This window comes from Tyto alba, unplaced genomic scaffold (genome assembly GCF_018691265.1).
Source record: "Tyto alba isolate M040663 unplaced genomic scaffold, T.alba_DEE_v4.0 Super-Scaffold_28, whole genome shotgun sequence".
Classification (NCBI taxonomy): domain Eukaryota; kingdom Metazoa; phylum Chordata; class Aves; order Strigiformes; family Tytonidae; genus Tyto; species Tyto alba.
The window spans coordinates 18,023,380-18,051,335 of NW_024881302.1; the positions used below are offsets into that span (position 1 = coordinate 18,023,380).

General features: G+C 55.5%; 1 protein-coding gene across 1 annotated transcript; it reads right to left on the bottom strand.

Moving 5' to 3' along the window:
* Nucleotides 1-145: 145 nt before the first annotated feature.
* Nucleotides 146-27,956, bottom strand: PPL (periplakin). Its single transcript, XM_032998376.2, has 22 exons — nucleotides 27,808-27,956; nucleotides 17,716-17,815; nucleotides 17,065-17,219; nucleotides 16,547-16,667; nucleotides 15,508-15,633; nucleotides 15,178-15,219; nucleotides 14,887-15,048; nucleotides 14,321-14,428; nucleotides 13,694-13,789; nucleotides 12,555-12,677; nucleotides 11,491-11,637; nucleotides 10,510-10,661; nucleotides 9,824-9,921; nucleotides 9,384-9,541; nucleotides 8,255-8,433; nucleotides 8,013-8,151; nucleotides 7,034-7,227; nucleotides 6,516-6,666; nucleotides 6,132-6,215; nucleotides 5,043-5,159; nucleotides 4,260-4,352; nucleotides 146-3,754 (listed from the first exon to the last, which is right to left on the bottom strand). Exons 1-22 carry the CDS (start codon nucleotides 27,867-27,869, stop codon nucleotides 1,070-1,072), a joined length of 5,292 nt encoding a protein of 1,763 aa, XP_032854267.1. The 5' UTR covers nucleotides 27,870-27,956; the 3' UTR covers nucleotides 146-1,069.

The following is a 27,956-nucleotide window of genomic DNA, read 5'->3' on the forward strand; positions in this document are numbered from 1 at the left end:
GCTGCTCCAGCAATTTCCCTCTTGGAAAAGAGTCAACAGCTAAAATGAACCGTCTTACTTTTTTACCTTTTGACTCTGAAATGGTAACTTTCTGTAAAGCCAAAGATGAAGAGACTGCCGTAATTAAGAAAGAAAAACCAACTTCTGATTGGAACCACTGCGTTTTTATTTTGTACTATAAATAGAATTCCCCTCTATTTCCCATTCCCTTACACAAGTAAATGAAACATGTAGCTGCATGTAACTCCATCCAGTAAAATACCAGCACAAATGGCTTTTAACCATGAGGTAAGCTAACTGTGTTTCGAAGGCACTCTGCGTTTGGTTACAGTTGCATGCTTTACACTACCATCTTGTGTTTGGCAATACTGCCATCTCTTCATGTACTTCTTGGTGACCTCTGTGGTGTATGAATGCTCCTCCTGGATCTATGGCTGACGCCACCAAATGACATCTGCTTCGCTCTTCCCCAGCAGCATAGGCACGTAGGTGAACAAAATGATGGTGTTTAGGTATTAATGTGGTGATGCTGCATTGAGATGTGTAGCACACCCTTGTTTTTACAGAGCTGGCTTTCTCAGAGGACGATCCCATCATTCAGTCAGTTGTCCACGATGAAACTGTCTGGCTTACCAACATGCAGCTGAGATAACCAGCTCCCTGCTGGTCACCTCGCAATCATCTTGACCTTCAGTCTCTCTAATGGCTGCCGTATACGGCGTTTTATGCGACTACGTGAGTATATGTTGAGGAAACTGCAGGTTTTACCGAGTCTTTGGACTTCAGGTACTTCACTGCCCTAAGGCTTTTTGTCTTGGTTTTTGTTAGGTTGAGTGATTAGGTGAAGAAGGGGAGAAGGTTTTGCTGTAGTCCTGACGAACGTGTTTTCCACTACTGGTGGTGCTTTTCTGCAGTGTATGACAGCAAGCAGCGTGGCTTCGTAGCACGGCTGGGGCAGAGGCAGAGGCTCTAGCATTTTGGAAGATGCAAAGGAGGGCAAGGATTTGCAGTGATCTGGTAGGTCTAACAAGTGGTGCAGCTCTGACTAGCTGCTCTTAAGAAAAAGTTTCTAAAGTGGAGGGAGTGCTGTGTAATTACTTCCAGACACCAAGACTGCCAACTCCTGGATCGACATCTCCTTGTTGAGGTAACTGTTGTACTGAGCCATGGTTAGCCTTCCACTCTTCAAGGCATCCTCAATTGAGAACTCTCTGCCAGACTTCCTGTCGAGGATCACAGATGATTCCCCATTGGGACCCTTTATTGAGATCTCCTCCCAGTCACATTCCTGACTCTTCAGTTTGACAAACAGGCTCCATTCAATGAGGCCAAACACATGAGCTTCCTCTGGAGACATTTCTTTTCCTGTGTCGGGGTCAATGACCACAATGGAGCGCCTCAGGTGGTTCTCTCTTTGTTCCCTCTTGATAGCCACTGTCTTGAGGCGGTTCTGCAGTTGCTCGATCTCTGCATCTTTTTCTCTGGATAACTGCTTCAGATCGTCTAACTCTCTTTCCAAAGCTTGGAATCTGGAGTCCAGGTTTATTCCGCTATCCACGTGGGTCATGTTTCTCAAATCCCGAGCTTCTGTTGCTGTGAGTTCGATCTCTGACTGCAGTCTCCTCGTTTCCATCAGCAGGTTCTGCTTCTCAAGGTGTAGTTTGTGGTTTTCCTCTCTTAGTAAGTCTAGCTCCTTTGATGACTTGGAGTTGTTGAATTCTACCTCGGACAGCCTGGTCTCGAGGCGGTTGATATCTGCATCTAGCTCCCTCTTACACCTACTTTCTTCCTCCAGATTGTTCTTCAGCTTTTGAATCTCATACTCCGTGTCTCCTTTGTCCACTTGGACACTCTCTGAAAAGACTACTTTCTCTTTGACCTCCATCTTCTCCAGAGAAAGGAGCTTCTTTCTCAGGGCTTCTAGTTCAGTTTGCAAGACTTGTCTCCGGTGCTTCTCTTCTTCTAGCTCCAGCTTGAGAAGGGAGTGCTCCTTCTCTTGCTGAGGATCTTGCTGAAGGATCACTTTCTGTTTCACAGTCACTCGTTCTGTTGTCTCCCTTTCCTGTTCTTCCAACTCATTCAACCTAATCTTCAGCCTCTGCACCTCCAGCTCAGCCTCTCTGCGGGCCTGTCTCTCTTTCTCAAGTTCTTCTAGCTGACGCTCGAGCTCAGACCTCCTCCTCTGCAGCTTGCGGAGTTCTTCACGGAGGCAATCAATTTGCTTCAGCTCGCTCTCAATGCTCTGAGAGAAGGAGTTGACTTCAGCTTTCAAGGCAGGATCTTGCTCATATTTCACTACTTCCTGTTGGACCACTTTCTCCTTCACCTGGGAAAGTTCTTCCTCCTTCTGTCTTACTTTCTCCTCTTGGAGTAGCCGCTCCCTCTCCAGGTCAATGTGTTTCATCTGTTCATCTGCTAGCTGCACTCTTAGAGACTCGACCTCCTCTCTAGTCTTGGGGTCTTCCCGAAACTGCAGAATTTCTTGAACGACTTCCTTTGTATGCACTTGAGGTTTGGTATCTTTCAAAGCTTGTATCTCTTGTTTCAGCTGGTAGATCTCGAGGTCAGCTCTTTCAATTGCTCCTGTCCTCTCTATGATTTCCTCCCGGAGTCGCTGTAGCTCCTTTTCAGTTTCTGGATCATTCTTGTACTTAATGACCTCCTTAATGACTTCTTTGACCTCTACCAGTGGCCCTCTGTTCTTCAGAGCAGTCAGCTCATTCTGGCAGCTCTTCAGCTGTTCGTCACCACCTCGGTATCTCCTCTCCTGCTCTACAAGCTCCAAGCGAAGGTTGGCAACTTCATTTTCAGCCTTGGGGTCTGGGCGCACGATCTCGCGCACTTTCTCCTGGACAACCACTTTGGCATTCTCTTCCTCCAGCAGCTGGATCTTCCTGAGCAGCTCAGCCTTTTCCCGCTCATTGGAACGACCCTTGGACTTCTCATCTTCATACTGGCGCCGGAGCTCATTCACCTCTCTCTCAATGGCTAAGTCCTTCTCTACCTTCAGCACCTCCTTGACAGTAATTTTGCCCTCGGCGATGGCCCGTTCCTTCTCAAGACGTTTGAGCTTCTCCTGGAGGAAGCTGAGCTCTTCCTCGTGCTTCTGCCGAAGGGCGCTCTCCCTCTGCTTGTTCTCTTGCAACATCCGGAATTCCATCTCCAGCTGGGGATCGTTCTGCAGCTTCAGCACCTCTTTCTCCGTTACCTTCTCCTGCTCTTTGTTCTTCTCGCTGGACAGCACAGCAATTTGTTGGCGTAACAGGATGACTTCGTTCTCTCTGGTTCCTTCCTGCCTCCTGAGCTCTTCCAATTCTTCTTTGAGCTTCAGGATTTCATCAGCTTGAGCCTTATCTTGTTCAATACGCAGTACCTCTTTCACTATATACTCCTGCCCTCCTTCCCTCTTCTCGTGCTCGAGAACACGCAGCCTGATTTTAAGAGCCTCCAGCTCATCTTGGAGCACCTGGTTCTTGCGCTGCTCTTCTGCTAGGTTCTGCTGCAGCTTGTGGACGCTCTCTTCCAGCTGAGGGTCAGGCACTTTCTTCAGCAGTTCTTTCTTAACAATAGTTTCTTGGGGCTTCTGGTTTTGCAGATGGACAATGTTGTTCTGAATGGCTTTGATCTCCGCTTCTAGCTGTTGCCGACGCTGAGTCTCATCCTCCAGCTCCTTCTTTAACTTCCAGACTTCTTCCATGGGCCTTAAAGATTTTTTGGTCTGGATAAAGTCTTGCGTCACTTGAACCTCTGGTTGCTGTTGTTGAAAAAAAGAATGTGTAGTCAAAAAACCCCAAATAATCGTACTTTTGGTGCTTGTTTTCAGTGCCTCCTGTGACAAAACGACAGGAGGATATTGAGCTTGGTTAATGGAGGTTGCCTGTTGCAAATGCTGAACAGGGTGTATGTGCAAACAGGCTGCTGTTGAATGTCTCTGTGGCTTCCCAGCCTGAGGAATGCTTTCTGCAATGCCTGCTGCTGTCAAAACAAAGCTTTTAGCCATGAGGCACACTAATTGTGGCATGGGTTTGGCAAAAGAAGTGTTAAAAATGATGTGGAGCTTCCTAGGGTGAGTGGGAGATGGGACTGGGAAACACAGAGGGGTTGTCTATCTGATTTAAGTGTCTGCTGATTAATGATTTTGGGGACATGAAACACTACCTAGATTTGTTTCCAGTTCAACTTGTAATAGCAAAGGCACACGTGTATGTTATTTACACGACTGTTCTTTCAGTATCACATTGCTCCCGGTGATCGCTTACCTGCCGCAGGAGGCTCTGAGCAAACTCCAGATTCTGCAGCCTCTGTTTGTTCACAGCGTTTACTTCGGTGAACTTGGCTGCCAGAACAGCTTCCTACGGAACAAAAAAATGCATTGAGAAGAGGTGGTGGAACCAGTGGTGCTTGGTCAACACTCGTTGAACAGAAACAAGAGGCCCTAACGAAGTAACCCTGGCTGCTCTTCTAAAAACCTACAGTGGTGATCTGCCAAGTTTTGGGGGAGGAAGAGCGATTCTCATGCGCACACACACTCTCATGGTCATGCTGTACGTTTCCTACTCAAGATATGCAAAAAGAGATGCAGCTGAGGAAGAACCAGATGAACGATTCTGGCTGCCTCGATAGGCAGGATGAGTTTTGAGGCAGGTAGCGAATAGATCCTGCGTAAATTAGTAGCTTGTGGCCTGCTCTTGCTCTAAGTATTTCTATCTAGCATGAGGTCTTTGGCAGTGAAATCCCACTCTCTGTTCGGAAGTCTGGAGGGGGGAAAAACTTCCAGGTTTTTGGCTATTTTTCCCCCCTTTCCCCTTTCAGAAAGAGCTAAATCCAGCGTTTTCCTTCTTTCATTCTGGCCAGTCCAGCCTAAAAAACCTGATGGGTTAAGAATGATGAAAAATCCCTTCCTGCCCTGATTCTCTGCCTTCCCTTGCAGTCCCCTCAGGGACCAAGGTTGCCGACAGTAAATATAACAGTTTGCAAAATCCCCATTGGTGCCATAAGCTGTCGGCTCTGCTTTAGCTCACAGCAGGCTACCCCTTCCTTACCTCCTCTTTCACTTTCGCAGCTGGAGACTGGAGCCTGGGCTTCTTGCTCATGTACCCATTCCGGCCGTTCTCTAGGTCGAGGATGGACCGTAGCTTCTCGGCTTCCAACTCATAGTCCTGTGGGAAGAAGTTTCCAGGAGGGAAAGCAAGGTTGCTGGGTCCCCTTCACGCATAGGTCCCTCCTAAACTCTGGCTTTCATCACTCCTTCCCTGGACCGGCGTGTTGGGCGAGCTGCTGAGGATGGTGGGATGTGACAGACATCCCAGCAGGTTTTGAGTCGGGTAGTGCCCCGTGACCGTGACAGCACAGCCACAGGCACGTGCCGACCTTCCCGATGGTGGGCTTGGACTGGAAACCCTCCTTTCACAGGCAATAAATCTGAGCCAGTTGCCGTGCTAATGGCCACATGATGTCAACGTCAGAGCAGACGTCACCTGATTTTAGCTCAGCAGTTGACTGAGCAAGGGCACAAGGCTTTCTTTAGGTGGCTCCTTGTAGGATGTTGGTAATTCTGCCCCTCTACTCCGCTTTGGTGAGACCCCACCCTCAGTATTGTGCCCAGCTTTGGGGCTGCCAGCACGAGAAAGACATGTACGTGATGGGGAGGGTCCAGAGGAAGGCTACAAAAACGATGAGAGCAATGGAGCACCTCCCTTATGAGGACAGGCTGAGAGCTGGGGTTGTTCAGCCTGGAGAAGAGACGGCTCTGGGGACACCTCTTGGTGGCCTTTCAATACTTAAAGGAGGCTTAGAAGAAAGATGGGGACAGACTTTTTGGGAGGGCCTGTAGTGACAGGACAAGGGGTCATGATTTTAAATTAAGAGGGGAGATTCAGACTAATTGTAAGGAAGCAATTTTTTTACAACAAGCGTGGTGGGACACTGGCCCAGGATGCCCAGAGAGATGGTAGATGCCCCATCCCTGAAAACATCCAAGGCCAGGTTGGACGGGGCTCTGAGCAACCTGAGGCGGTTGAAGATGTCCCTGCTCAGTGCAGGGGAGTGGGACTAGATGACCTTTAAAGGTCCTTTCCAACCCAAACCGTTCTGTGTGAAAGTTCTCCCACCAGCAGAACCGCAGTCCTTACCTTCACTGCCTGCTGGTATTGCTGAGCTGTGGCAGAGACCTTCTGCACCGCCTGCTCCTTGCTTGCAATGTCACTGAGGAGCGCCTGGCACGCACAGAGATACGTGTCAAAGGGAACACAAAATCCAAACGCCTCGTACAGCCTTTCTGAGGCTTGCCATGAAAATTACAACACAGAATTACAACCTTCTCAAGCTGCCCTGCTATGTGTAAACAAGGGACAGGTAGGACAGTGGGACCCTCTAGTGTAAAAATCAATAAAGCTAATAAGTATTTACATTTTTCTATTTTATGTTTAGGAGCTAACTGAGTTCTATTCCTTATCTTTCAGTGTTGTTCCTTCTCCTCTCCCTGTGGAGCCCAGGGTGCTCTCAGAAAGAATTACCGCTTGGTTCTTCAGCTTCATCTCCACTTGCTGGATGTTGTCGGTCTCCTGCGGCTCGTAGTTGGGTATGTTGCACAGGAACTGGTTGACTTTGTCGTAGTTGGTGCGGTAGTTGGAATAGGCGCTTTTTGCTTTCTGCAGGGTCTGCGTTCTGTAGGGGAAATCAGCTCACCTTCAGTGCTGTCACATCTCTTGCGTCTTCTGCAAATGCCTCTTAACCTGTCCCCGCTTCCCCTGCTCCCCATAGACCCGGATTTGAGCCAGTTTGTCTCTTGCCAAAGTCCCCATCTCTGTTGCAAGAGCTCTTAATCCTAAAGGCTGCCCTGATCTACCCAGCCAGCGCATGCCAGGAGCATCTCTCTCTTCCTCCTTAGCCTTCCCTGGAAGCTCTTTTGCAACTGCTCACTGCCACGATGGTGTTATGCCTCTTCCAGATTCAGTGTGGCTCCAACCCCACCGTAAATATCCCGGCTCTCCAGGCTGCTCCAGTCCTAGCTAGATCCTATCCTCTGTCTCACCTGTGGTCGATTTGCTTGCTGAGGTTGTTGAAGCGCTGGTTGAGTTTGTAGAGCTCGGCTTCCTGCCGTTCGATGTCGGGGCAGTGCTCTTGGAACTTGCTGGCCAGGGTGTTGGAGCATGTCTTTGTCCTTAGCAAGTTCTGCTCTGCTTCATTGAGCAGGAACCTTTTGGACTGCAGCTCGGTGCCCATGGCCTGTGGAAAAAGCAGGAGAGAGGGAGTCTCCAGGGTTGCACATGTGCCAGGCTTTTGTCACTGTTCCCCGTCAACTCTAGCAACTGCACCAGAGCTGCAAAGGATACGAAGGAATGGCCAAGCTGCAGCAGTGCTACAAGTTGTGGAGAAAAGCAAGTTAGAGGCTTGCATCATAAGCAGAGCCATCTAAAAAACCTGATGGGGAGAAAAGCTAGCTCTTGCTCCCTTCTCCAGCTGTTAAACTTCAAAAGCAAGCAAACTATGTGCAAAATATTTGGTGCTCCTCATGCAAGCCTTAAACACTGTTCCTGCCAGTGCAATAACTCCAGAAGGAGCTGTGAAAGCTTTTGCATGCTAGTCTGAACTTGGGGACTTGGAGAAGCTGAAGGAGGACAGAAAATTTTGGCCTAGCCAGTTCTTGGCCTTTCTATAGCAGAAGGATTGTCAATTCTGGTTGGCAGCTTTTCCTAGCAACGATTGTTCTCAAAGCCTTGCTAGGTTCATCTCTTTCAAGTTTCAGGCCTCTGCGTTGCTTTTCCAAGACCATTTCATCCTTCACCTCTCCATTAATCCTTTTGTCAATTCACAAGAATTCAACTGGCATTTGATTTCTGGTTTGGGGATGAGAACAGTTTGCATTTAAAGTAGGCGGGGATCAGGTCCCATCTCCAGCTGGGGGAGGCCACCCCTTTACCCAACTGATTCAAGCTTGTGTGTTGAGCAGCAGCTACCCCAGCTTTTGGAAAGTGGTTCTCTATGTAGAGAGTGTTGGAGACAACGCTCACCAGCAGCTCTTCTTTCTTACGGTCTACCACCCGCATATCCTCTGGTACCGTGTCATCTACGACCAGTTTGTTCTCGTAGGTAGACAGCAGGTCTCGGCCTTGTTGGAGGCTCTTCTCGAGGTGCGTGGCCACCTCAACTCTGTATGGACACAAGAGGAAAGGTGTTTAAGCACGCCTGCACCTATCTCCTGCAGGATCCTACGTTACGCTAGGCTCGAGCCGTGACTTAAACCCTGACTGACTTCTCTTGGGCAGCGCTGAGCAGCTGGACCACGCGGTCGTACTTCTTGTTGGTGTTCTCCACCTTGTTCTTCACCAAGGTGGCGCTGCCAGTGTTTGGCACGGACTCAATGAAGACCTCGCACTCCTGGATCTTCCTCGTTTTCTCAGGTTCGATGCGACGGACTTCATTGGTGATGTTCTGCAGTAGGAATAAAGGCTTTATAGCAACTGAACTAGGACCTTGTGGCCACAAAAAAGCTGACCCTTGGCTGTCCAGTGTGAGAGGGGAGGTCTGGGCTGAGGGCTTGTGTTTGAAGGTAGGTACCTTTCAGTGCTGTAGGGGACAAAAGGGTGTTTTCTGTTGACTTTCTGTTGACTTGTATCTCTTCTGGGGCAGGCTAGCTAGCCCTTAGCAAGGAAACTCTGGCTGGGGAGTGGTTCCCACCAGCTCTAGCTTGTTCAGAAACATGCTGGACTCATCTGGACCGTTGGGCTCTGCAGCCTGGCAGATGAATTCTTGCCCGGACATCAAAGTGCTGCAGGCAGCTGGGGCAATTTGTTTTCACTTGTGGTGGCACCAGGATTTTGACACAGCCCTCGGCAGGTAACGTAACCAGAACCTGAGCTTCCTCCTAAACCAAGGGAGGTTTGTGGCATGGAGCCTGGCTTAATTAGGGGTCTGAGGGAGAGGAAAGGAGCAGGAGGGCTAACAGCACTGGAGCCTAACAGAGCAGGTCCACAAGGAGAAACAGTGCCCTGGACCATAAATGTTTTCCTGCTCCTTTCTGAGCTGGTGATGATGGTGGCAAAGTCCACGTCCCTGCTGTTCTCAGACTACATGCAGGATCAAAACCTGAGGGCTCCCTTCTCTTCCTCACAGCCCACACCCTGCAGCCATACCCTCTTTCCCATTCAACCTTCCCGTGCCCGAGCTGGGCCAGGAGCATGGCGAAGGTTTTTGGCTTCTGAGGCTGCTCAAAGGACTGCTCCCCATCTCCGCTGGCAGCAGCAGCCAGCTGTAAGCATCCCCTTCATCCCCGTGTGCTCCTGGGCTCAGGGAGTGTTTACAGCCCTACAGGACCACCCTGGAGACCCCCTGGCAGCACGGTCCCCATACGGCACCGTCTCTCTGCTTTCACAGCCCCGTACCTTCAGGTCCTTGGAGCGCTCGGTGCTGTCCTGCACAGCCCGACTCTGCTCCAGCGGCGGACGGAGGTTTGCCGTTATTGCTTTCTCCTGCTTGTCCAGGTCGCTGTTCACTTTCTCCAGCCCTGCCAGAAGCTGGCGCCCCCGAACTGATGCAGCATCTGGATAACGAGGGGGGCACCGGGTTAAAGCTGGTTGGGAGCTGGGTCCAGGCTCAATCCCACTGGTGAGTGCAAAACCCACAAGCCCTTCCACTCCCCGAGCCTTGTGTACTGCGACTCCAGCCTGGCTGCTTTTCCCCTGTGTGTCCCCAGGATCCTTAGGAGATGGGAAGCTCTTGGTGACATCCCCCTCAAGATGAGCCACCACCAAAATGAAAGGCTACAGCAGCCTTTTTGTGCGTGGGAAGGGGCAAGCCCCAAGCTGCCCTTCCAGAGCCGCACCTCCAATGCTGTCTGCCTTCAGCCCCTCGTAGCGCTGCTGGAGGATGTTCTTGCAGTTGGCCATCTTCTCCCTCACGGTCATGTAGTGATCGGCAATTCTGCAAAACGGGACAGCGTGGGTGGGAGGTCAGAGTCAGGCCCTTGGCCCCTCCGTTGCCCATCCCGGCACTGCTCCGGGAAGGAGGTGCAGCTCTGGAGGGGCTTGGGGGGGGGGGGGAATCTGGCTCCTCGAGGCAGCTGTGAAGCAAGCAGGAGAGAGGTACCTTCAGCCCGTGTTGGCAAAGGGGTAGAGGAGTGTCTTCACCGGAGGGGTGAGAGCAAGGGAGAGGCAGCAAAGGCAGGTGCCTGCCTGCTGAGGGGAGGGGTGGGCAACTCCCCCTGCCCTAATGGTCCCCCAGAGGAGGGGGGACCTGGATGGCTCCGAGCCACACTTTGCCAGGTGGGCCCTTGCGTGCAAGCAGGAGGGTGCAGGAATCCCTCCCGGAGGAAGCCTGAAGCTTTGAGCAGGCACAGCCTCGCTGCAGGAATTGGGGCAGGAGCCCCCCCCCGCCCCCCATCAGCGCTGCCAGATGAGGGGTGCAGCACTGGCAGCATGGCCTGGGGCTGGTGAAGGGAAAGGCAAAGGGAAAGGTGAGGGCTGCCGGGGCAGCAGGAGGGTCCGGCACAGCAGGTTGGGGGGCACGTACTGGTCTGCCAGCGCTATTGCTTCTGTGTCAGGCGGGGGGATCATGAAGCAGACCCCCGGGGCGCTGATCTTGTCTCCTGAGCTGTCTGCCACTTCCCAAACGTCTCCGCTGTTCTTCTGCAGGGTGTAGTGGGCTCCTCGGCTTATCTGGCCCTGGGGGACGGGAACCGGTCACAGCGGCAGGTCAGGAAACACCACCCGCCCTGCTCCGTGCCGGCAGCCCCGGGGGCTGTGCTTGCAGGGAGGCAGGACTGGCATAAACCCCAGTCCCTTCTCTTGGCACCCTCTCGCTTCTCCAAGTGTCTGCCGCTTGCCAAAAACTCATGTGCCTGCTCCTCCCTCCCCTGAGCCTCCAGGTACGAAGCCATGCCTCCTCTTGCAACAGCCCTGGCAAGAAAATTCCCACTAGGGCAGAGATGAGAAGGCGTTTCCAAGGCTGAGCTGTGGCTTTCCTTTTTGGAGAGGCAGGCAGCTGAGTCAGCCGGAGCTGCTCGCTCCTCTCCGGGCCCCTGCGCTCCCGTGGTGTCCTGTCCCATCCCTTCGGTCAACTCCTCAGTCCTGCAAAGGCTGATCCCGGGATGGGAGGATACAGATGTGCCTGCAGGGACCGGGTCGGTCGTGGTGGGGCGAGTTTCTTTGATCAGAAACGTGCCTGCACATCTTCAGCGTCCCAGTGCAGGGAGCGTGGGAACGTGACAGAGCCGGGCTGTCGCAACCTCCCGAAGGGTGTGTGATAGGCACGCTGTCTGCAGGGCCGACAGAGGCTGCATGTCCCCCAGACTCCTCCTGAGCTGCAAAACCTGCTTTCCCACCAGGTCGAGCGTGACCTTCGCCTCATCCCCGCCGTGGGAGACATCACTACCAGGGCACTGGCCCAAACTGCTCCTTCCCCAGGTGCCTCTTCTACCCCCAGTGCCCTCCCCCTGAGGAGACAGTCCCCAGCAGCACCTCCGCAGTGCTTGCGGGACGAGGGAGATGTTACCTGCTCGCCTTCGTACTCGCAGAGAGCCTCCACGGGGACGGGCTGGAGCGGCGTCTCGCGGCGGTACCGCAGGGGCAGGACGTGCTGGCTGCGCTCTTGCAGCGACTTCACCACTGCCTCGTACTTGTCCAGGGCCTTCTCCTGGTCCTAGCACAGGGTAATGACCAAAACCAGTAGGGAAATGGGAAAAGAATGGGCTCCTGGGCAGTCCCAGCTGGGGTGCAGCTCGTACCAAAGCTGCCGGGACAGAGACTGTGGCTTCTCTTTTGCTTATGCTAGGGAGAACGGCTCCTGGGTGCTGCTCTGCAGGCATTTTGTTTCTACACCAAGTGCTCCTCCGCTCTCCTGCCTACTTTTTCAGCCAGGCTGAGGACCGGGATTGTGTCCGTGAGTTGCCATGCACTAGCCACCAGGCAGTGACAGGCATTCCCTGGTGCACAGCCCACATCTGTGTGGCTGCAGGGTGCTGGATTGTCCCGTTCCCAGCCATTAGCTCTAATTAGAGCCCCACAAAAAGGCTCTATTTCTAGCTGTGCAGGTGGGTATCCCCGAATGTGGAGTGGGATGGAGCGTGCAGGAGGAGAGGGACAGCTCTGGGGAAGAGCTATCAGCTGTCCCAGGACATGGGCATTATCTGGGCCTGCTGCAGCATGCTTGGGCTTGGGTTTGGGCTTGGGCTTGGGCTGGGGCTGGGCCAGCAGCTCGGCTCAGCACAGCCCTTCCCCAAGTGGGCGACCTCCCAGCCCAGCTCTCGGGCAGCACAGCAAGTTCCACAACCTCCTCTGGCAGCAGGTCTAATTATGCTCCCGCCCTTAATGAGCGCTAACTCAATGAGAGAACAAATAAAAACCAGCCCAGTGAGCAATTACGTTGCTATGGGAGAGGCAATCTCTAGCTCGAGGGGAAGGAAGAGTTGGGTGAAGGCCTAGCAAAGGGAGGCAGCAGCACGGTGGAGAAAGCTGGGCTAGATGCCTGCACCGGCAGGGATGTCCCTTCACCGGTGCCACAGGGACACCGGCTCGTGCTGCTGCCTCCCCTGCAGTCCTCTCTGCACCAATACTCACATCCAGCTCCCGCAGGAGAGACTCGAGCTGGTATCTGTCCTTGAATTCCGGGCTGAATTTTTGGTCCAGGTCTATATCCACCTTCTTCAAGAGCTCCTGGGCATCCTTAGTGTCTTTCTGAAACTGCAGAAAGGCCAAGTCTCTTGTGAGAGAGGGTCCTGCTGAACGCTGGAGCAGAGCCACCCCAGCACCGTGGTCCTTGCACTGCCAAGTGCAGGGACAGCCACCAGGACACTCAGAAGGACAGGGAGAAAGGTGAGGAATTGCTATTTCCCGTGCTCAGATCAGCAGAGCTAAAGGAAAGGCAACCAGGGGCAGCTTATTCCATGGTCTTCTGCAGAGTTGTTACAGCCCACCTTTCCCTGCCCTCAATTCCGTTTCACTTGGACAGCATCGCTACGGTGCGGGGTGTCTCCGCCGCTGGTGCCGAGGAGAAGGCAGAGCCAAGAGCTTCCACACACAAACCACCTCCTGGGGCAGTTACTCTGGCAGATACCCACAAAAGACATCGCCTGGGCTGGGCACCAAGGTTCAGCTTTGACAACAGACTCACCATCACGTCAACACGCCCAGGCTGTGGGAGAGGAATCTAGCCCGACCTGCTCCCCTGAAGAGCCTCACCTGGCTGGCGGATGCAATTTATCCAGCAGACATCTGTCTGCCGCGCTCAGCTGGGGCGCTGAGCTCTTGCGCAGGGCTCCCCGGGGTGCGTGTGGGGGGCAATTCTGCTTTCTGCAGGCATAATTGTTCCGCTTCCGCGTGGAGCATGCCAGGTCTCCCCATGCCTTGTTTTGGGGGTGAGGTACCTCTGCGAGAGACCTCCACTGTTCCGCAGACAAGGATGCCGACAGCAGACTGCGGCTCCTGAACCTCAGCACTGGAGCAGATGCTTTCTGCAAAGTCATGCTTTGGCCAAGCAATTACTGACCTTTGGTGCTTGAGCAGTTATGATTTGTGTTATATCAGCTCAAGGTGGTCCTCCTAGCCTTAAAAGCCCCGTAGACTAGAGAACTTAATCTCTTCTACCCTGTTTCCAGGGCAGCAGGAGTTTGTATTCTAGGATCTCCTGCAACACAGCCCCTACTCTCCGGGCTGTGCAGAGCAAACAGTGTCTTGCTTGCCCCCCAGGGATCTGGTACCTTGTGGAAGTCCTCCATGAACTTCAGGTGGCTCTCCTCGCAGATCAGCAGGTTGAGGTACTCCTTCCAGTCGGCGTGCACTGCCTCAATGTGAGCCTGCAACACAGAGGTGGGAGGTGGATGTTAACAGGATGCCTTATGGTAGGGGTGAGCCTGAGCTCCCACCAGAAAGTACCAGTTTCCATCTTGAGCAAACAACTCCGTGGCTGCCTCTGAAGCCACCCAGATGCTCTCAGATCAAAGCTAGGATGGGAATACTGGAGAGCTAGTCCAAAGCTGGGATGCTCCGAGGGGAGCGTGGGGCTGGATGGAAGGAGGTAGCAAATACTGTGGACCTTATGTCCATCTTCCACCCATCAAAGGTGAAGCTTCCCACCATAATTTATCCTTTGTAGGCAGGCACAGGATCATCGCCACAGGAATGATAGGAAGAGCTCTTTAGGTTTATCTCTGCTCCTCCGATGGTGTTGACACACTTGGAGGTGAAGGAAACTTCTTCCCACTTGGCATCCCAGGAAGTCAAGTCAAGAGTTGTGTTGGCACCAGGCCCCACACTGGAGAAGAACGGGGTGAGTTGCCCGAGCTCCAGGGTCAGTGGGGAAGCTGGAACCCATCCCTGATGCTCACCTCGATGGCATTCTTCCCAGGGTGATTCTGGGCAAGCAGCTGATCTCCATCCGCGTGCAGCTTGTTGATGGCCTCCTCCTTCTCCTCCAGCTTCCGGTGGATGAAGTTCTAGATGGAGAGAGGGGTGAGACACTGATCCCCGCACAAAGAGAGGGGACCCTGGCTGCGTCCTGTGGCTGAGCTACTCTGAAAGGGCCTGAAACAGCTCCACAAGACAGAAAGGGCGACGTTCTCCCACTGCAGCTTTTGCTTTTTCTTCCCTTGCAGATGTTGCTAAAGACATGACTCTTTGCCAAGAGAATGCTGAGATAAGGGAGAGGAGAGGAAGCTCGAGAGCTTCCTCGTTGCATCAACTTTGGCAAGGGGGGGTGAGGATTAACCTTACTATCCATCTGCCATCGTCTACGCGCTTCATGGTGGAGTGGGGGGAAACTGAGGCACGGGGAAGGGACGTTTCCTGCTGTCATCCAAGCCCTAGCCTGTCCCTCCCGGCCCCGTGCCCACCTCCCCTGCCACAAAGCATGCAGCCGGCGCGGGGCCAGGGCTGCGGCCGAGCGCGCACGGACCTCGTACTGGCGGCGCCGGCTGGGGTAGTCCAGGTTGTGGTCGCTCCAGTCGTAATGGGTCCTGTCCTTCGCCTGCTGATCCAGCCAGTAGAGCTTGTTGGTGCAGCGCTGCATGTAGTCCTGGAGGGAGTTCAGATCCTGCTGCCGCTGCTGGGAGCCGGCCTGCGAAGGGTCGGAGGGGAGAGCTCAGCCCGAAGCCCCTCTCCGCAGGTCCATCTGGGTGTGCCTGGCCACCCTGGCGAGGGACCCCTGCGAAAGGGCTCTGCCCCCGGGATCCCAGAGGTCTCTTACCAGCAGCTTCTGGTATTTGGCTTGAAAGTCACTCGTGTATTCCTGGTAACAGAGGAGAAGCAAGGCAAGAGTCAGCAGCGCGTCTCTGGAGAGTGGTGGTCTGTCAGGGCTTAATGATGGAGGGGGGGGGTGGGGTTTGTGGGATTTTCCTTAATGGAAAGCTACAGTCGGTGTACGACGCTGAGCTCTGAGGTTCCGCGGGGATGTGGGCGCCCACCCAACCTGGTGCGGGCTGGAGCAGCTCGGATGGTGGGATGCCCTTGCCTTCATCGGTGGCTCGGGGCAGGGCTGGCACTGCGGGGCAGCAGGGAGAGGGGCAGGAGAGCTGACCTTGTTGCCTTCCTTGGCGATGTGCGGGCCGATGGCCATGACCTCGTTGTGGAAGATGTTGTGCTCTTCTACTTGGCTGTTGACCAGCGGCAGGTCGGTCCCAAAGCCCTTGCTGCTTAACGCGTCCTGCGGTGCACAGGAGTTGGGGTTAGTGATGGGAGAACGGGATGCAGCGGCTGAGACCTACAAAACTCCTCTTGGAGATGGCTGTGGAGCTTGGCTCGGATGGGCTTTGGTGTCGGCAGCATGCGGGTGCCTGGGAGCATGTGGGTGAAATCAGCTGTGCTGGAGAGTGGCCATGGGAAAGCCAGTTTGAGTGGATTAACCCTTTTCTGTCTGGAAGAGTGTAGGGAGTGGGATAAAATAAAAAATAAGGGCCATAGAATAGAGCCCTAAGCAGGTGGTGACTGCGGATACCGAGGCAAGGACCCAAGAGGAGAGGCTGAGGCTTGTTCAGCTTGGGGAGGAGAACGCTTTGGGAGGACCTGACAGCATCCTTCCTACAAGGTGGTTGAGAAAATGAAGCCAGGCTCTCTGCAAGGTGGTGTGTGGTAGAAAGTTGAGAGACGACAGGCATAAATTGAAACGGGGGGAGTGCAGACTGAGTATAAGGAAAAGCCTTTTCCACTCTTTGGACAGTGGGGCGTTGGAGCAGGTTGCTCGGAGAGGGAGTGTGGTCTCCATCCTTGGCTGGAGAAGGGCAGAGATTTACTCAAGCTCACCCAGGCTGAGCCTAGGAGCTGAGCCCCTGAAGGCCAGGCTGGTGCACTCCCCCATTGCCCCCCGATCCTCAGGAGCTTTTCCTTTCTTAGCCGCTTCAAGCACTAATTCCTGGTGCCACATCATCTGGTCTTGTCCCATCGCCTCTGCACCTTCCCCTGCCACCCAGCACCCCACCCCCTTCCCACGCCGTTTGCTGCTCCCACTATAAACCTCCCAAGAAGGTTTCCAAGAGCCCAGTTCTCCATGGGATGATGCATGAGGTCCTGCCCAGCTGGTGCTGCTGGCCAGGCAGTGGCACTGACGGTCCCCTTGGTACCTGTTTCTCCTCGATCACTGTGAACCAGTTGACCTGGGGCTCAATATGCTGCTGGGGGAAGCTGTAGATCTGGTCGTGTTTCACGCGCAGGTTCGCCACTCGTTCCTTCAGCTGCCGGATGCTGCGGGAAGGGAAAGACGAAGGTGGGCTGCAGGCTGGGGGCAGGGACCAGCATTAGCATCGGTAGCTGTAAGTGATCCTCTCCCGGGCCCCCATGGAGGCGGTGGGGACACTGTCCTTAGGGGACCTCAGAGAGCCCAGCGCTGCCGGGCAGGCTGGCAGCAGCCGTGTTGTGCAATCGGCTGGGGAGGGAGAGGACAAAGGTTCCTCTGCCAAGGGCTGCTCGGCGTGTCTGCCAGCTCAGGGCAGGACGATGCTGGGGGCGAGTGTGGTTTGCCAGCACAGCAGGCAGAGCCACCCCTCCGAGCTCCGTGCAGAGCTGCCATCAGAGCAGGCGTGCAGCCCTTCTCGCTCTGCAAGGCTCTGGGGACAGCTCCCCCCCTCGCCCAGGTACTCACTCTTCTGTGATCATGTCACCCTGGGGGTGCTTCATGTGCCGGGCGATCGCTGCATCCCCATCCAGCACGTAGAGCAGCTTGTCAGATTCGGTGAGTTTCTGAGCCGTCAGGTCCTTGTACTGCGCGAGCTGGCATGCCTTGATCTTGTGCAAGTCCTGGGCAGGCAGAGAGCGGGGAGGAAGGGTCACTAGGGGAAAATAAATGGTATCCAAGAGGGCTGAGCAAGGTCCTCCCACCACCGGGCCCCGGGCACCAGCTCATGTCCTCCTGGGCATGCATTTTGCTTTCCTCTGGCCTGTGGTAGCCCTGAGGACGGGCTGTGGCCGGGGGAGTTGCATCCCCTTGGGATGCATTCATACCCTTTGGGAAGATGATGATGGCTCAGGCCCCTTTTCCTCCACCCTAGCTGCCTGCTGGGACCCAGCCCTGGGGAGGATGGAATTTTGGGCCCCCATCGCATGTTATACCCTCCCACCTTCTTCCCAGGAGCTGGAGGAACCCATGCATCCCTCCGTTATGGATCATCGCAGCCCCCCACACGTGCCAGAGGAGAGGAGGTGAGACCGCAGCGGGAAGGGCTGCGGCAGGAGGGAGCAGGCGGGACAGGGCTGCTCGGAGGAGCCCCTGCGCGTGGGGTCACAGCTTGCTTACATTTTGCATTCGGGAGTCGGTCTCCACGATGTTTTTCTCCACCTGGTCAGCATTTTTCTGCAGGCGCTCTATGAGCTCGGTCAGCTCTTTGCTGGAGATGCTGGGGAGAAAGAGGAAGAGAAAGAGGGGGACTCGTCACCCCACAAACAAACCAGAGCCCTTAGTGGCGGCCGGGGACTGCCCTCGGGGTGCCGTGACCCCGGGGGGTGGCAGGGGGCCAGCAGAGCCTGCCAGGCACTGCAGCTGCGTGTGACTCACTGCTGCCTTTCTAACACTTTCCAAAATACTCGGCTGCTCTCCCAGGAGGGGGGTGACGGGTGGGGACGTAGTGTGGAAATAGGAGCGATGCTGTAGGCGAGCCTGGGCCACCCTGGGTTTTGGAGCAAGAAAGAAAAGGCCTGTTTGCAGGGCATGGGGAGAGAGGGGGGGGTCCTGTGTGTAGAGGGGGGAGCCTGAGCAGCAGAGAGGAGCTGGACCCCCGGCGAGCAGGCAAGGTGGCCAGCTTGAGGCTGTTGCCCATGCCCTGGGCAGCCCCTGCCTGCAGCCCTGTGCGCGCCCCACGCTGGGGCACAGCCCGGCCTCGGAGCCCCTCCCGTGCCCCTCCATGCCACGGTCAGGCCTTCCTTGCTCTGCAAGGAGTTATTTACAATTTAAACCAAATAAAGGGACGGGACAGCACACGTTGTATCTATCTTCCAGTGCTTTGTCTCTTGCTCATGACTGTTTTTTGCTCCCAGGGTGATGCTGGTCCAAGCCTCTCCGTTTGCAGCCGGGCTGGCAGGGTGCAGGGCCAGCCCAAATATTCACAGCCCCACCGCAGGGATGTCTGAGCTAGAGCAGAGTCAGAACAACCCGTGACGCGGCTTTCGCACCGCCAGCGTTATTTTAAACATTTCATTTTCTGGCTGTCACTTTGGCTGCAAGGAGAGGTTGCCGCGTGCCAGGGCCAGCTCCGGAGGGCCGTGTGCCAGGCGCTGCCCACAGCTCTCCTGCTGCGGCCCCGCAGGCTGGAGGCAGAGAGCGGGGTGTGCTCCCCGAGAGCCCCTGCAGCTGGAGGGTTCATAGAGCTGAGGCTGGTGACAAGGCCGGGGCTCGTGTCCCAGCGGCGCTGCTTCGCCACGTGGGTATAAGCCAAGGGTTGGCTCCCTCCAATCCCAACCACCCATCGAGTGGGGATAATGAGCCTTAATGACCTCGTTATGCGGTGGTAGAATTCATGTTATATGGCACTTGGAAGTGTTAACTGCTGTTACAGCTGCTGGTAGAGGGGTTGTGCGTCTCCTGCAGCAGCTGGAGGGCAGCGGGGCAGACCCGGGGACAGCAGAGTTGGCTGGTGGAGCACCAGCATCCCAACCGTGCTTGCTCGCGGCGTGGGGGGCTCCAGGTGGGCAGCCTCCTCCAGCAGCATCGCCAGCCCAGCTCCGAGGGGTCCTGCAGCACCCAGCTCCTCCGTGGGGCAGGGCTTGACCACGTGAGCTTCTCCAGGACAGCACGAGGCGTGTCCTCCTGTCTTCCACAGCACGGTGGGCCAAAGCTGAGAGTGGCCGCGGCGTGTCAACCAAGGCAGTCCTCTTCCAGTGCTTTGCAGTGGCTTCCCTGGACATGCGCCAGCGCTCAGCTACCAGCAGCTAAAAGCAGTGCGTGGTCTCATCAGCCCTGTGCACCTTGGGGACCGCACGCCGGCTCCAGCGGGGACGTCTCAGCTTGATTCCTTTCCAATGTGAGCACGGGGTTTTTTTGCTTGACCAGCCTGGGTCTGGCCAGCCTCCCTCCTGGCACTGGTGCTGAGCTTCAGGACACGTTCCTGCCTGCCATGCGTGCTATCACTTTCAGTGCAGCTGAAGAAACCAAAACCCAGCTCTGGGCTTGTTCCTCCCTACCTCGAACCGTGCCCCAGGCTGCAGGATGCCTCGTAGCATCTGACAGCTCCACAAAAGTTCACGCTTCCCTGGGAAGTTCTGGCATGGGCAGGATTTACACTGATTTTTTTTTTTTTCTTTTTATAGAAGCTGCATCATCAGGATGGTAGTCGTGGTACTGGTGGTTTGTGTGTGTCACCGCTGCTGCTGCCTGCCTGGCACCTCCTGATGAGCAGAGGGATTGCCGTAATTACGGGCCCTCTCGCATCAGCAGAAATGAACCGAGCAGGCATTTCTGAGCAGAGGAGCAAACGAAGGGGTTGTTGCAAGTTGTGTGGCTGGTTGCAATAATTGCAAGGGTGAGTCTCGTTTTCTATTCAATAATCACAGCTGGAGGGTGCAGGGGTGCACCAGGAGATGAGGTGCAGGTGGCTGGATCCTGCGGCTCTTCAAAATCCACTTTGGGGTTTCTTCTAATCTGCATCATCCCATGTGAACCAGGGAAAACGTCAGATGAAATCAGTGAAGAGAAAGCGGTTTGAAGCTGGGCAACTAAAATGTGCTTGCATGTGTTCATGTGTCTTCAGCTGGTGGTTGCTCAGAGCTGGCATCTCCGGCATCCTGAGAGAGCTTGCAACCACCGAGGAGCCTCCCACATCTCTCACCGACAAGCTGGAGGCCACTTGAGCTTTGAGGGGTGAGAGAGGCAGATTATCCAGGTGGGAGCTTGGGACGCTTCGCTCTAAGAGCCAGGAGCTGAACAGGCACTGAGTGGGGCTTGGGAAGAGCTGGCAGGGCTTCCTCTCGGTGTTCCCTACCTTGGTTTTAGAGTTTTCTAGCAAGCTCAAAGACGAATCTTCAGGTTTTCAGTGGATCTATAGTATGGATGGAAAAACCATCCCCAAAAGCAGAAGAAGTCTGGGGCTTTTTTAGTTCTGGTTTTGATTGAAGCTTCTAAATTGGAAGGAGGAAATAAAATGAAGCCAGGGATTGTTTGTGATCCATGGCAGTGCTGCGTTTCAGCCACGGCTTCCTGAGCTGTTGCTGCTGATCTGGCCTTGCAGCGCTGAACCTGGAGACTCTGTCCGGCCTCTGTGCTCACTTTGCATCAGCAAAACTGATCTCGGGTGCCGGGAACCGGTGAGTGCAGCACCCAGGCCCTGGCCCTCTTACTCAGGTACCGGCTTTGCCAGGAGCATCCTCCGTGGCCACGCTGCTGGGACAGCCAGGCTGGTTCGGGATGGGGATGACGTGTCCGGGCGAGGGTGCACCCCTCATCCCCCTTCTCCCCCACGCCTGAGCCATGAGCTCTAATCACCCTTGTTAATCACCTCGCCGCCGAGCCGGGGCTGCCTGCGCCCTGCCAGCCGGTTCCCAAGCTGGCGGTGCTGCCCGGGGCCATCCCTCCCCGTGACGCCGGGAACCCCGCGCCTGGGCAGAGCCACCCTCCGCCCCCAGCCCCGGCGGTACCTGGGGGGGGGGACAGCCCCTTCTCCATCGCTGCAGGGAGCAAAAGTCGGGGCTGGGGGGAATAGGGAGGGCAGAGGATGGTGTTTCCCTGGGCTGGAGAGGATGGTTTGCCTAGTAATCCAGAAACTACAGCTTTGTTGTGCAGTATTTGGGTGACCAGGGAAAGAAAAGAAAGCGCGGAGCTCACTTGTTGCAAGCAAGGACATGCTCGGTTATAATGTGGGCACGGCTCTGCTGCTCAGCTCCAGCTTTCCTGACACACGCAAGAGCTGTTTGCTCTCTCCAGCATTTAGGCGAGAGTCACCAGCGGAGGTTTTGGTACAAGGAAATCTAATAAAAACCTCCCATGGGAGCTGGATCTCAAAACCACCCAGTGCAGCGTTGGAGTTGGTGCTCCTCCACACCCCATCCTGTGCTGAGCACAGCGCGGGACCGGGAGCAGGGAGGCTGGTGTGTGCTCCAGCTCACCCCCACTGCTGCTTGAAATGCAGAAGTAATAAGCGTGCAGAAATAAATACAGAAATAAGAGAGATCTTAGGATTAGATTCCTTAGATTTCTGTATTTATTTCTGCATATTTATCACTTCTGTGGCACCTAACCAACCAACTTGGACATTACTGATAGGAGAACATCAGCACCTGCCCGTCCCCTCCATAGCTGGGTCTGTGTTAATAAACCACAAGGACAAGCGCGGTCCCTGCATCTGTCTGGATGTCAAGCAGGGTGCTGGAGGGATTGGCTGGGAAAGCTGAAGCCTGGCTGAAATCTCCATGCCAAGGGATGGAGGAGGTCAGGTTCCCTGTGCCCTTCAGCTGCTGAGAGGAGGAAGATGCAGGAGAAGCACAAGGTGATGGGTGAAGCAGTGGGGAATTCTTGGCCAGCGCGGGAAAGGTGCGTGGATGGGATTGGCAGGAGACGGCTCTTTCGGGAAGCTGCTGGGAAGAGCCGTGGGTGCATCTGGGCTTTGGAGCAGAGCTGCTGGCAGGGTAAGACAAAGGGCTGCCAGGGCCAAAAAAAACAGGCAGGAGGGGATGGCCGGAGCGCAGAGTGGAGCTGGGGAGAGGAGAAGGGCAGGATTTGGCCATAGCCCAGCTGGGAAGGGCAGCGCATGCGAGACTGAGCGGAGGCAGGAGCAAAGGTGCCCAGGGCCATGGCCCTTGTGAGGCTCTGGCAGAGAGAAGGGAAATGCAAAGCTTTTCTGCTAAAATAGATAAGTCTTTGTTTGAAAGATGAGAGAAAAAAAAAAAAAAAAAAGCCTGGAAAAACTGGCTTTGCCCTTTCTGGAGAGCTTTAACATTTTCGGATCAGGAAGGAAAAAATTATATTGCTCATGAAAAGCTGCACTCGGCAGATGTGTTATTTCTTTTCAATGCTGCCTTCAGCAGCTGTAGCACTGCTTGGCTGGTGCAAAGGACCCAGGATTATTCCCATGAGGAACAGGAGGGATTTTTGAGTCTCTCCCAGCTGGGGAGCAGGGAGGAGGCAGCTGCTCTGTGGCAGATGTCGCTGCATCCATGTACCACAATTCTGACCTCCAGGTGTTGCTTTGTTTCAGAGGGGCTTGGGGTTTTCTTAGGGTTTTGGTTGTATTTTGGTGTTGGTTTTGTTTTTCTGAAGAGAGGTTCTCAACAGACAAATATGACGATAATTATTGCGATATGGAAACTTTGCTGTGGAAAACTGGAATTTTGTTTTCTACTCCTAATTTTTTTCCCTCATTCCATTAGGTTGCACCCCCACTGATAAGAGCATTTTTTGGAGCAAACTTCCCCGAGGCTGGCATCTCCGGGATGTCTCCAGGTTCGCACCCTGGCTTTCCGCTTGCTGGCAGGTGGTAGGAAATCCCTTTGATTTCTCAGTTCCCTTTTTTGCCAAACAAGGAGGCTATTTCACTAATCCCCCCAAGTGAGGATGCTCAAATAGATACTCCTGGAGTTTTGACTGCACCGGCTGAACCCGGTCCCTGGGAAGGCTCCTGCTGGGAGCTTGTCCCGTGAATACTTGCTGGGAGGGTTAACGGGAAGGGCTCTGTCCTGCCCCTTCCCCCAGCTCAGCGAGATGCTGGCCGTGCCCCTGCTCTCCTGCTGGGAAACCTCCCCATGCCAGGAGCTTCTCCACAGTTGGCACCGCTCGGCCAGGGACAAGCGAGTTGGTTGGGGATGGGGTCCGAGCCCCCGGTCCCGCTTACCGCATCCCACTCCTGGGACACACGGGTGGTGCCTCAGGCAGTGGCCACGACTGCTGCTCTCAATTGCACCTCCACTGAATTTCCATTTAGACAGATTTCATAAAAAGCATACTCTTGGGAGCACTGCTGCTGGAGGCTGGATTTAAGGAGGGACTGAAGCTGCACAAGTCTTCCAGCAGGCCACAGCATGGAACTATAAGTGCCTTTAAAGCTCCCAGAGCCACAGCTACCACTGCCTGGTATTTCCTTGTGCCGCTTATAATGACACCAGAGTGAAACTGTGGCAGAGCAGAGGACATGAGGGCTGGGCTATGGCTAGTCTAATTCGGGTTGGGAGGAGATTAAGATCTGGCTGAAAACTCCAGAGCAGTGTGCCATCGAGCTACCCACGTTAGGGCGTAGCTGGACAGCAGGGTTGCTGTGCTTAGTCCAGATTGTTTCAATTATATTTATCTTCCCTCATAGTAATGCTGATATATTATTGTAAAGTGCATGGAAATTAAAGCAGGAATAGGCGAGGCGATGGCGAGGTGATGGCGAGGCTTGCTCCACCGTAAATAAAGAGCAGCTTCCCTGACTCACCTGCTGTCTGGTCCTTCGTGCTGACTCCAGCCCTACCAAACAGCCTCTAGAAATGGGTGTCAGCCCTCCTGGCTTCTGTCCCAGCTGCCTGCACCCCCACTTAGGTGGGGACTGGGTCTCCTGACACCGTTCAGGGTCTCCAGGGCTAGGAGCACTCCTGGATCGGATGCTCTCACCAGGGGGACCCCGAGGATGAACATCTTCCTGCTGGCAGGAGGGTGAGTTTCAGCAGCGACTTCTCAAGGCTGAGCTGTGTTTTCTACCTCCTAAGCCTGGACTTTCTAAGAGAGAAACCAACCTCCTGTTTTCTAAGCGTGGCAAGCATTTGGTGAAGATAACAGGGAAGAAGGGTGATGGGGTTTCCCCATACTACATCCCTATTCAAGACTTCCGCTTTCCCTCGTAGGGACACATTTTATATATATATATGCATGTATATATATACACGCACATATAAATATATACATATATGATGTGCTAACAAGACAGTAGCCATGGCCAGTCTCAGGTGAATCCCCAGGGCCATATGCTACTGGGATGGGCTGAGCAAGAAGAGCGTAAAGCAACAAAGTCCATGAGGCAAAAGAAATGTCATCATCCACGTTCCCAAAGAAAAGCTGCAGCAGATATTCCTAAGGTGAGACGTGGACCCCGATCCTGCTATAATTTGTGTACCAGGAAAACAAAACCGCAGGTTGCTGTTGAGGAGCATCACCTCAACAAACACTGAGGGCAAAGTAACCCCTGGTGCTGTGAGTGGCGTTAGGAGGAGGATGGAGGGGGATGCGGTCCAGGGTGCTCGGCACAGAGCACTGCCGTGGTTTTCCCCCAGCACAGCGCGTGGCCAGCACGCTCCAAGCCTCCGCTGGTGTTGCTGAGGACGGACGAGCCACAGCAGGCCAGAGGACTCGGCACCAAGTCGTCTTCAAACCGTCGTGGCTTTGCAGGATTTAATGCCGCTGCTGTTCTTTCCCCACTGTTGGCCTACAAGAGCTTCAAAGCAGGCTGGCTTTCCTCCTTACTAGCGCTAGCGTGGGGCTGATCGGCCTCGAGGCGCGCAGCTGGCTGCCACAGCTGGCTCCTTCCTTCGGGGCAGGGTTCAGGGAGGGGTTTGGCTCCTGCAGGGACCTGGCACAGCAGCAGAGATGGAGCGGGGAAAGCCATCCCTGCCCACCCCAACCTCTCACCCCTGGGTCCCGGGCAGGCTGAGGGCAGCTCGAGGATAAGGAGGGGAAGCTGCTCGAAGCCCATGTGCTCCGAGGCACTTTGGATGGGAGGCTGAAGGGCCAGTTTGGGGTTGGGGAAGGGTGGCTGACTGCACCCAGGGGGACGAAGCGCCTGGCTTGAGCTGCACAGACTCGCAGAGATCTTGACTCTCCAGTGCTGCTCATCGAGATGCCCCCACCGTGGGAAGGGCTTGTCCCAAGGAGCCACCACGGCTCACAGTGGCTCCGCATCAGGCTACGACCTGCTGCAAGACAGCGCTTCCTGGGCAACCCCTAACTAAATCAGCTGAGCTTGTAGCCCCGGCTCCTCATTGCTTGCAGGAAACGTTCCAGCAACCTGACACGCTTGCCAAACCGGTGCTTGGTTATTGCCCTGTCACTGCTGTGCTTTGAAGGCTCGGTCACCGGCGGCACCTTGGCACTAAGCCCTCGTCTAAGGTGCAGCCCCTGCACCCCTGCACGCCGAAATGCCGGATGAGGCCGGGCTGTACACGGTGTCGAAATCTCCGTCCCTGTTTACGGCGGGGGCGGTCGGTTGATTTTAGCAGTGTTGCTCTGTTTTTCTCGCAGCAAAACTGGGCGGGAGCCGGCTGGGAGCCTGGCAGTGCCTGGAGCAGGGGATGGGGCGGCAGGAGCTCCTCGCTTCCTCGCAATCCTCCTCCAGCAAGCTGATTAACCGGTCCAGCACCGGCTTCCCCATCTAGACGGTGGGGCTGTTTCCACACGGTGGGAGTGTTCCCCGGACTCCCAGATGTTTGTAAACTCCAACGCAGGAATTAACAAATTGGGGCTAATGAGCACAGCTCTCCCCGAGGGGTGCGTGGATAGCCGGGCTGCAGGGAGGGAGGGTGGCCCGAGGCCACAGCACCGAGCTGCTCCCTCAGCCGCCACCAGCCAGCCAGAAAAATAAAGATTTCAGGCTGGCCTGCAGCCTTCAGAGGTGCTTTGGCACCTTCCCAGAGCCAGCTGGGCTCGCGGGCAGGGCGGCAGAGGGCAGACCGTCTTCCCGAGCCCCATCCGCTGTCGGATGACGTGACGTGAGCGCGGGGCACCCGGCGCTGGCAGGGCTCGGGGCGCAGCAGTGGGGACCCCGGCAGCAGCCCCAGGGTGGGGATCGCACGGCGGGTACCCGGCGCAGAGCAGGTCTGTCTCCTGCCTCCCACCATCCCGACGCTGCTCCGAGTCCTGAGCTGTCAACCCAGGTTTGGTGTTTCTCATTTTCAAGCCTTCCACTAACACCCCCAAAGATCAGAAATGCAACTGGCTGGTTACACCATCCTTCAACCACGGGAACGCTGGGGCTGGGGCCATCGGGGAGGTACCCTCAGAGGGCTCCCTGCCACCCCTGTCCTCTCCTGCCACCCCTGTCCTCTCCTGCCACCCCTGTCCTCTCTTGCCAGCCCTCCCCAGGGCAGGAGCTGGCAGCAGAGCGTGCCCCGGGCTCTAGAAGCAGGAACCTGGGTGGCCCGTCTGAGCTCATCCCCAGGGCTGAAGCTCCAAATGGGGGGGAGCTCAGCAAATACCAAAGCCTGAGCACCCACTGTGCCAGGGCAGCACCCTCCCCTCTCGGGGAACACCCCTCCCACGCTCCACAGCACGGCACCCGTGGGCAGGGAGCAGCGACGGGCTCCCCCAACTCAGAAGATGTCAGCACCTTCTGGGCTGTCTGGACCCTTTCCGGGTCCCCGAAGGCACCTCAGCCCCTGTGCCAGCCACCCAGTTTCCTCCCAAAAGAGGATTTTTAGGAGCTAGGTGGCTGCTCTGAGCCCATGGGCCAGGGCAGGCGCCTCTGGAGAGGGACGAACAAGCCATGGGCTTGAACCTGCCGTCCCACTCCGTGTGCTCCAGAGCCCCCACAGCTCCTCTGGGAAATGCAGGACGTGCTTTCAAATCGATCCAAACATCCCCCTCTTTGGAAAAACGTCCCCTGTGCCACCTGCCCCGTGCAGACAGGGGCTAGGGGCTGCCCGCTCTCCAGCCCCCCTCCTGCAGCAATGCATGGCCGAGGCCAAGCCTTCTCAGGGGGGGTGATTTTTACATCTTTTCCCTTTTAACAGTGACGCTTCACAGGGCGCATTCAAGACGCTGTGTTTTGGGTGGTTTGTTTTTTGTTTTGTTTTTTTTTTTTTTTTTTTTTTTTTACGACCAGTACAACTGAGATGCGTCCCCATCCCATCAGATAGAGAAGAGGAAAAGACGATTGACTGAATACTTGGTCTTGATGGAACAAGTGGATGAAGGCTGAGGACAGCCAGACTTTTCCCTAAGACCTAACCCAGCACACACCTGGGGAGTGAAGGAACCTACTCCCCGGAACTGCTGCTACTGTGATGTGAGGGGGGACAGGGGAAAAACCATCTCTGTGCCCCCACCCAGCACAAGAGATGTGGACTCAGCTCGGAGAGGAGCTGACACCTCAGGGGGTGCCCACATTTTGTGGGGTGCCCACACCTCGGGGATGCCCATACCTGGGGGGTGCCCATGCCTCGGGAGGTTCTCATACCTTGGGGGTGCCCACATCTCAGGGGGGTGCCCACATTTCGGGGGGTGCCCATGCCTCAGGGGGTGCTCACACCTCTGGGGTGCCCACACCTGGGGATGCCCACGCCTCGGGGGGTGCTCACACCGCTGGGGTGCCCACACCCGGGGGTGCCCAGGCTCCGCCAAGCCCCAGCGCCGGGAGGGGATGCCGCGCGGCGGGAGCCCCGAAATCTCGGCGCCTCTTAACCCGAGAGAAGCGGGGCTGCCCGGGGCCGGACCACTCACCTCTTTTTCTGTACGGAGGGGCTGTATTTCCCTTTGTTGCGTTTCCTGAAGAGCGAGTGCATCGCGTCCCCGGCACGGCGCCCGCCGCGCTCCTCCTGCTCTTCCCCCGCCGCCGCCCGCAGCCTCTGCGCCGGGCCGGGCCGCGCCGG

Bases quoted from the DNA above. Each gene is read 5' to 3' on its own strand.
- PPL (XM_032998376.2), bottom strand. From the start codon at position 27,869: ATGCACTCGCTCTTCAGGAAACGCAACAAAGGGAAATACAGCCCCTCC. The intron at 13,790-14,320 runs GTGAGCATCAGG...TCTGTGTTGCAG, and splicing joins CTGGGAAGAATGCCATCGAG to GCTCACATTGAGGCAGTGCA. The intron at 9,922-10,509 runs GTACGTGCCCCC...CCCGTTTTGCAG, and splicing joins GCAATAGCGCTGGCAGACCA to AATTGCCGATCACTACATGA.